General features: G+C 35.2%; 1 protein-coding gene and 1 long non-coding RNA gene across 3 annotated transcripts; one reads left to right on the top strand and one right to left on the bottom strand.

Moving 5' to 3' along the window:
* Positions 1-771: 771 nt before the first annotated feature.
* LOC147498366 (uncharacterized) lies at positions 772-1107 on the top strand. Its single transcript, XM_086563218.1, has one exon. It carries the CDS (start codon positions 772-774, stop codon positions 1105-1107), a length of 336 nt encoding a protein of 111 aa, XP_086419344.1.
* Positions 1108-1990: 883 nt separating this feature from the next.
* On the bottom strand, positions 1991-5287 carry LOC147498365 (uncharacterized). Of its 2 annotated transcripts, none has more exons than XR_015194287.1 (3): positions 5214-5287; positions 4906-5116; positions 1991-3257 (listed from the first exon to the last, which is right to left on the bottom strand). It is a non-coding gene; the product is annotated as an uncharacterized LOC147498365 (long non-coding RNA). The 2 variants fall into 2 exon arrangements; XR_015194286.1 differs by having other exon boundaries at positions 5190-5278.
* Positions 5288-8792: the final 3505 nt, after the last annotated feature.

Below are 8792 nucleotides of genomic sequence, written 5' to 3'. Positions count from 1 at the left end.
AAGGGTATGGTTAGGCAATTCTAATGGGAAATTCATAGTTTCGGAAGCGCATGATGCCATCCAAAAGAAATCAGCCAAACCAGCTTGGTGTAAATTCATATGGAGCTCAAAGGTTCTACCGAAAACTCAAGGTATATTGCATGGAAGTCGGGCGATGTATAACAAGAACAAACGATCAGCTCCAAAGGCGGAAAATGCAGCTGGCCTCTAGATGTTGCATTTGCCGTACTCAGCTAGAAACTTTAGAGCATATACTCTTTCAATGCAAGCTGGCCAAAACAGTTTGGAACTATGCTCGAGACATTTTCAGCACTTCCAAGAACCGAAATCATTTTGGGATGTGCGGTGACAAGGTAAGCATTACAACTCCCTCATTCTTGACATGTGGAAAGCTTGCTCTATCACTATGATGGTGAGTCTTTGGAAGAACCGGAACAGAGTGCTTTACGACAATAAAGACTCAAGCTTATCGCATATATGTTTTTTAGCTAGACGAGCAATCATTCAAGCTCACCCACGATCTACTGGGGCATATGGAGAACTTCGGTTCACATGACTTAAAGATTCTTAGAGTCTTCAATCTTCATCACAAGCTGAGAAGAGCACGAAAATCATTGAATGCTTCGGACTCTTCCTCCACTGGAATAATAAAGGTAAATATTGATGGGTGCTCGAGAGGGAATCTGGGAGATCGGGTTGGGGAATAGTTATGAGAAACTATAAGGGTGAATTCTTAGGGTGGCCGGGAGGTATGGGGTCAATACTAATTACATGGCGGAAATGATGGCTATTGTGGAAGCTGTACACAAGGCACTGGAAATGGGATGGAAGTATATATGGGTGGAGAGTGATTTGAAATCGGTGGTCCAAGCTTTTCAGGAGAATAAATTACATTGGAGAGTCCGGGAAAGGTGGCAAACTATGAAGGAACATGCAGAATGGATCAATGTCACAGTCACTTGGAGAGAGACCAACCTTGGTGCCGATAGCTGTTCTAAACATGGGGCTAACTTGGTTCAAGGTGAAAGGAAATGGTGGGATAGTAGACCACTCTTCATGAAGAATCTAGAGAATCACTACACCACTTATTTCCGCTTTGTCCATTAGAGCATTGATGTTTTTAGGAATGATACATTTATGATGTAGCCTTCTGTAAGCAGTTCTTAATATGTATCTGACACTTTTGTAATCCTTATTCTTTATTAATCAATTACCTTTAGCAAAAAAAAAAGTACACTCAAGGAATACAACCCACCCGCAAGGCGAATGCCTTAGTTCCTCTTTAAGGTGGCTTTTCACATGACATCATTAGTCATAAACATTTCTTTTCATCAAAGAGGTGTGGAGAGATCTAAAGATGTGGGCGACACATTAAATTTTCACCGGATTTTAACACTCCAGAGTTCTCATTTATTATAATATTTTCATTACAAAACAAACATCATCTCAAACAATAATTCATTACTGAAGATTCCAAACACAATAACTAATTAACTCACCCCATTATAAATTATATAAATTATAGATATCAAAAGGTTCAATCAGGAATAACGCATTAGTTAAATGTCTAGTGAATACATTTTAAACAACCACAATCACGTACACAATTAAGTACTAATATTGTTCACATATAGTTATCACAATAACTAATAACTAATAACTAATATATAATATATAATATAGTGGCTGAATTTTTGCTCAAAGCTACCTACATATCTAAATCTTTTAAGATTGGAATCAAGCCTTCGTAGTTCTTATCAGCCACATAGTAAAAGTTAAAGAACAATAAGAATGCATGTTTTAAGGTTGCACATTTCATTTCCCTTTCATTCCTCAATTATATATATATTAAACACAAACTTTAATGTAACATGTCACGTGAGATAACATAAATCTATATTAACATTTAGTATATATGCAACAATTGTACTTGGAATATAATACAAATATGAAATTAAGCAATCAAGATTCAAGACACTCGTATGTCTAAGTAAAATCATTTATCTCATTACAATAAGAAAAGTTAACTAGAGCTCCCCTAAAAAGAAAACATGGTAGGTTATCTAGATAACTTGCCAAAATAATAACATTTTCTATAGCCATCCAAATGATACACCACTTGATTATTTGAAAACTAGGATAAGTATACTTACTTTTTCATGTAGAACTCAAAGTCCCAATCTTAGCCCATCGAGAAGAAAACTTAGGTTGAAAATGGTAAAAATCATAATTTTCAGCAAACTAGAATTCTGACGCGTTATTTTCCAGAGACCCCAACTCTTTCCACAGGTGTCCAAACATGACAAGGCTTTTTGCGTTGAAAAGAAGACTCTCAGAAATTACTCGTTTATGTTTTACAAAAATACTCAATCTCATTTTAAATGTGCCAAAATTAGGTTCGAACACAGTGCATAGAAATTGATTTCTGACGCACTATTTTCTGCCAGTCAAACTTCCAGATGTCATAATTAATTCCACGGGCCTTCGAATGAGATGAGGCCAATTGGAATAGAAATAAGACTTCCATATATTACTCTTTTATGTTTTATAAGAATTATAACTCTCACCCTAAATATTTTAAAATTGGACTTGAACACAGTGCGCAGAAACTGATTTCTGACGCATTGTTTTCTGTCAACCAAACTTCTAGATATTATATCTATCTCCACAGACCTCGGAATGTGACGAGACCAATTGGGTTGGAAAGAAGACTCAGAAAACTCACTTTTTTATGTTTTGGCAAGAGTTTGAATCTGACACTAACTAGGTGAAAACTCGATTCCAAACCAGACACAGATTCAGCCCAAAAACAAACTATAACACAAAGCCCATCTAAATTAATAGAATCCAGTCCACTTAAAATAAAAAAGACCCAACCCACAAATATAATAGAAACCAGCTCAACAACTCAAGGCCCAAAACCATAAACGACTTAAGCCTAAAAGTTTATAAAACAACTCAAGCCCGCCATTCAAATTCGGCCCAAGCCTAACTGAAAGAACGCCCACTTCAAGTCGTCTTCTACCTTCGTCTTCTTCCTCCTCATAGCTCGCCACCTCCACCGAATGACCACCATCAACCACCAACCCTACTCCACTATAAACCCATCGGTTTTGCTCCTCCCTAAAAACCTAATGTTTTGATACCACTAAAACCCCATTCCATCACTCGCTAGAAATCGCGTTTGGACGCCATTAACACTCCTGTCAAAGCTTCAACAACACTCAAACAACAATCAACCTCTATCCATCATCCCTCTGCAACAACAACCAAGAAATTAATCAACCAAAACTCTCGATTCAAACACAACAACCCATATATTATATTCATTCGGCAGTATACAACAACCCTTATATCCAATCTAAAACGAAAGTATAATACAACTTATATACTCCATCTCAATCGGCAATATAAAAGTATTCAATACCCATTACTTTAAATTTAAGGAGAACAATTTTGACAGAGCATACAGAATAATTTAGAACGACACAGAGTGAATAAAACTTAAGTAACACAGTTATACAGTTATATGTAATCAGTTTTGTATAAGGCACAATTATATGGAATCAGTTTTATAGAATCAGTAAACCTTTTGCTTCGAGATAAAACATTCAATAAAAGTTCTGTGAAAGATTAAAAATCTACTCACCTCTATTGTGTTTACGAGCGGCGTGTAGGAATATAAACTTGAGAACGAAAAACGCCACGCAACAATCGTCAGAAAGCAATCCCAATAATCTTCGCCATTCTCTCAATCCTTTTTCCACTCTGTGTAAAACTCTTTCTCTCTCCCTGTTTAAAACTCTCCGTGTAAACTCCTGTGTAAAACATTTTTTTTTTTCAAAAACCCTTTAAAAATAGGGAATGAGGTTTATCCTCTTTACCTTATCTCTTTCTAATATTTATCCTTATTATTATTATCCTTATTATTATTATTATTATTATTATTATTATTATTATTATTATTATTATTATTTAATTTTATATATATTTAATTAAAAAGAGAATAAAAATAGGAGTGTTATAATTTAGTTCATCAATATGACATTCAACTATATTCAAATAGTGAATGATAGTTAGCACAGCTTTTACCACTGCAATATGGATGAATAAAATATTGATAAAATATTGAAAAACATAGTGAGAACCAAAACTCGTTCTAAAACCGTGATTTCTTGATGTGCATATTTGTGTAATTAGAAGAACATGTTGAACTTTCAATTATAATGGTCATATAGGAGGTTCTAAAAAAACGAAAGTTCCGCTACTGGATGAACCTTCAAGTTACACGATTGTATATGTAATTTGAATCTCTTCAAGTTACACGATTGTATATGTAATTTGAATCTCAAACATTCTTTTGCATAGTCTAGTCAGCCTAAAAATCTATCAGACAATATGTAGATGGAATGCAACCGAAGGACGACTGATAGCACTGTAACTGAGCTTGATAGGTATTTATGCATATATGCAATTCAAAATATATGGTAAGTTCCATACCATGAGTGACAATTGTAACCATAGGAAAGTGAGGTTCAACTTACTTACTGTGTGTTCAAAAGCAGAGCCATATACACGTAGCAAACTACCTTTGACATACCAAATTGCTATAGACCATAAAATATTATACTGAAGCCCCTTTCTCCAAATACCATATTGACACAACAACTCAAAATCTCACCCTGGCTATTGAGTGAAGTCACTCATACTGGAACCTAAATACAAACCGGTCTTATTGTTGTTAGATAATAAAATATTAACAAATACCAACGAAACATACAACAAACACCATCAATCCCCATTAAATAACTTAATATGAAAATCTCAAATCGATAAAAGATCATAGAAGAATGGAATAAAAGATTAAAGAATGAAATAGAGCAACAAAGTTAAATAGAATAACACCTCTATTCTATGTTGGTAGCGAGATTTGATCAACCGATTGATTTAACAGGTAGCCTTAGAAAGATGTTGGCTACTGTGTCGTTTGGAATCTCTGAGAGTACTTCTTCTTTTGCATTCTTCCATCTTGATGATTCATCCTTCCTTCCTCGGACAGCCTGATGATAACAAAGGTGAGCATGGCGTTTCTTCTTAGATGTCACAACCCAGCCTACTAAAAAAAAAAAAAAAAAAATGAGAAAGGAAAAGGAATCTGTAGCAAATGCTTTCATGTAGTATCCACTTACTTCCTTGATGGTTGCAATGACTACCTTATTATTATTTTGAAGAATAAGAACACACACTAACAAAATGAAAATGAGCGCTGCAATGCCAATGGCTCAAAACAAAAGTAGTTGAGTTGATTGTTTAGCTTGCAAAAGTATAATATAGACAGATTCTATAACACCCCGTGTTTTTATTATTTTATTTTAATAATAATAATAATAATAATAATAATATTAAGTAAAACAAAATAGGATAAACTTTTGTTAAGGATAGGAAACCCGTAGATTAAGAGATAAACCTTTCATCCTTGTTTTTCGGTGGGGTTTTTTTTAAAAACAAAAAGGGGTTTCTCACGTAGAGTTTTTAGGGAAAAAACAGAGAGAGTTTTAGAAAAAAAAAAGGGAGTTACTGAAAGAAGAAAAGGTTTTGAACGAGGAAGATCGTCCTTTCGCGCAACAGTCGACTTCGGTCTTTCGGGATTTTTCCCGCTCAAAGAAAATTTGTTCGGGTTTATAAGCAATGAGTAGTCCGAAGATGTTTATTTTGTTTAATTATTTGTTTATGCTAATCATATCGAATATCTTGTTTTCCCTATTTGAGATATTGTAAACTCCGTTAATAATGGTGGGAAACATTAGATACAAAACTTTGAAATATTACAGTAAATAAACTATGACAAATTTTAGCATTGAACTGTCGAAACTGTGAAACAGTTGTTCATGGCGTCGCCTGTCCTATTGTTGTGAGTTGAACTCGTATTGCTATGGTGAAAATGGGTTTATGTTTGGTTGTTGTTGAGAAGTGTTGGGTAGGTGTTTGGACGTTTGGATGAGGGTTGTTGGGAGCTTGAGATGAGTGTTAATGGCGTCGGGATCGCCCCGACTATGAGGAGAAATATAGATTTGAATCTGGATGTTGTGTATTTTGTTTTGTAGTTGTTGGGTTGATGTTGGTTGTAGTGGAAGGGTTGAATGTTAAATTGGGTGGAGCTGTTAAAGATTGAAGCTTTGAACAAGCTTTAATGGAGGGCGAATCCAGATCTAGTTTGGATGAGGATAATTGATCTAATGATTTGAAGTTTTTGCTTTCATTAAATGTTGTTGGTTTTTGATAGGGAGTATTTTTGGTTAGGTTTGGAGGATGGTAGTGGTGGAAAACCGAACCGGTGTGGTGGAGGGATGATTGCGATTTTGATCCAGTGCTCCCCATTCACACTAGGGGTGGGAATTTTTGGACCCTAGGATAGTAGACCCTAAGCCCTATAAAGCCCTCACAACTAAAGCCCTCACGAGAGTTTAGGGGGCCGGCCTACCTCTAATGCCTTCTAGTGTGGGGCTAGGGCTAAGGGATGACCCCTAACCAAGCCCTAACCAAGCCCTTTGGACTTTCACTATAAATACACATACCATAATTGTCCAACTCTTTGTTAAATATTTTCAATTAAAATAACATTGTCCTTTGTAATTTATCACTTACACCCAAGGGTACTTCCAATAACTTGTTTTATATAACAAAAACTTGTCAACTTAGTAGCCATGAAGAACAATGAGCACTAGCCTAATAAAAAATAAGACTTTATTCCTTTGATCATCAAATCAAAGTCCATAACTTATTATTCTCAATTTCTTTTCTCACTTATTTCTTATAAATTATATTTTTATTCACATCCAAGCCAAGTCTAAAACTAAAGGTTTCCTTCCACACCATTAAAGCAAAAATACGAGCGGACATTTGTAACATAGAAACCAAAAAACACCCTTTGTCAGAAAAATGACATTTGTAATCTCAAACCTTTCTCCATCACTTGTTCAAAAGCCAATATTTTCATTTCCATATACAAAGCTTGAATCACTTTTAAATTAGAAGAAATGTAATATTATATTTGTTTGAATCTATTATAGAAATAATTTATGATATTACAAATAGTTTAACAACTTCTATGACCCTTAACCAAAACTATTATGTTTCTTCTTTATATCTATTACTTCTTCCTTTAAAATGATAATATAATTATTTGTCTATGTATTTCAATGTTAAATGTAATTTTAGTGAGGTTTGAGTACAAGGAAGAACAAATTCGTGCATTTTAAACTCTCGATGTACATGATTATTACTAGATTCATTTTTGTGGATGTGCATTTTAAATTTTGGACTTATACATGATTATTACTAGATTGGTTGGACTTTGAGTTTGTAGATTATTGTACATTTTTTGTAATATAAATGAGTTTTAAAAGCGATGTAGTAAAAAAAAAAAATATATAGGCTGCCCTAAAGCCCCGCCCTAAAGCCGACCACTAAAGCCCTAAAAAGGGGCTAGTGGTCGGGGAGGAGCTTGAGGTTTAGACTTGTGACCCGACGACGACCCTATCTTTGACTTTAGGGCGGACGGCCGACCCCTAATATCTGAAGGGCTTTAAATGTTTAGGGCAGACTAGCCCGACCCGCCCATTGCCCACCCCTACATCTCACCAATTGCAAATTCTATTTTGCTTGGGGCTTAGGTAGAAATTTGTTTGGTTTGGGCGGTTTTGGTTTTGGGCTTTAGGCCAAGTTTTAGTTTTAGTGGGCTGGTTTTATAAATCCAAGTGGGTCAGGTTATAATTTATGAGCGATAAATTTTTTGGGCTTGGGCGAAAGCAAACAAAGCTAGTGGGCTTGAGTGTTTTTTTATATTCACTCATGGGGCTTAATTAGATTGGGCCGGGAAGCCAAGGGTTTTGGGCCTTAATCTTTGGGACTTTGGAGGGATTGACTTTAGGACTGGTTGACTGCTGTTGACCCTTGGCATGTCGACTTTGACTTTGGACAGAATTGACTTTGACCAGAGTTGACTTTTGACCAGGGTTGACTTTGACCAGTTGACCCAATTTGACTTTTTAACTCGGATTATGATTTGGGTTATTAAGATAGGTCTAGGGCTATTAGCATGCTTGGCTTTAGGCTAAGACCTTTATATATACGTGTGTATGTGTATTAACTACTATGTGATGTTTCAGTTTTTATGATATGCAACGTTATGACACTTAGACATCAATCTAATTAATAACGCGTAAACCAAAAATACATGAAATAAGATACTCATACGTTCTCTGAAATAATATATGCAATAAAGTTCAATAATGTGTAAACAAATTTACCGCACTCTTTTAGAACTCTCCACACCTCAAGTTTTGGAATTGAGTTTTATGACTGTTGATGTCATATGTTAGGTGGGCATTTATTGAATGTGTCATAAATGGCCCGTTAGCGTTATCTATAGGTATTCATTGAATGTGTCATGAATGACCCGGGTATTCATTGAATGTGCCATGAATGACCAGATTGTTTGGACTGCCCTAGAGAGGAACTAAGGTATTTGCCTTGCGGGTTAGTGGTATTAATTTGATTATGCGAGTGTTTAGGTTTTCTTTTGAATACATATAGGATATCTACATATGTTATATACAAGTTCTAAATTTCTTTTGCAGGAGGGTAGGACTTAATAATATTTTGTGCTTGAGGGGCCGGGTCCTACCCTTATCTGGCCGGTGGATATCAGTAAGTTGTAATTCAATGATTTAGATATTAAAACGAGTTATTAAAATGAGTTAATATAATGGAAGTTTTGCTTGGGAAGAAAC

Source organism: Coptis chinensis, chromosome 5, assembly GCF_015680905.1.
Source record: "Coptis chinensis isolate HL-2020 chromosome 5, ASM1568090v1, whole genome shotgun sequence".
Taxonomy (NCBI): domain Eukaryota; kingdom Viridiplantae; phylum Streptophyta; class Magnoliopsida; order Ranunculales; family Ranunculaceae; genus Coptis; species Coptis chinensis.
The sequence above is the reverse complement of the archived record's forward strand: the minus strand, read 5'-3'. Positions and strand labels throughout refer to the sequence as shown.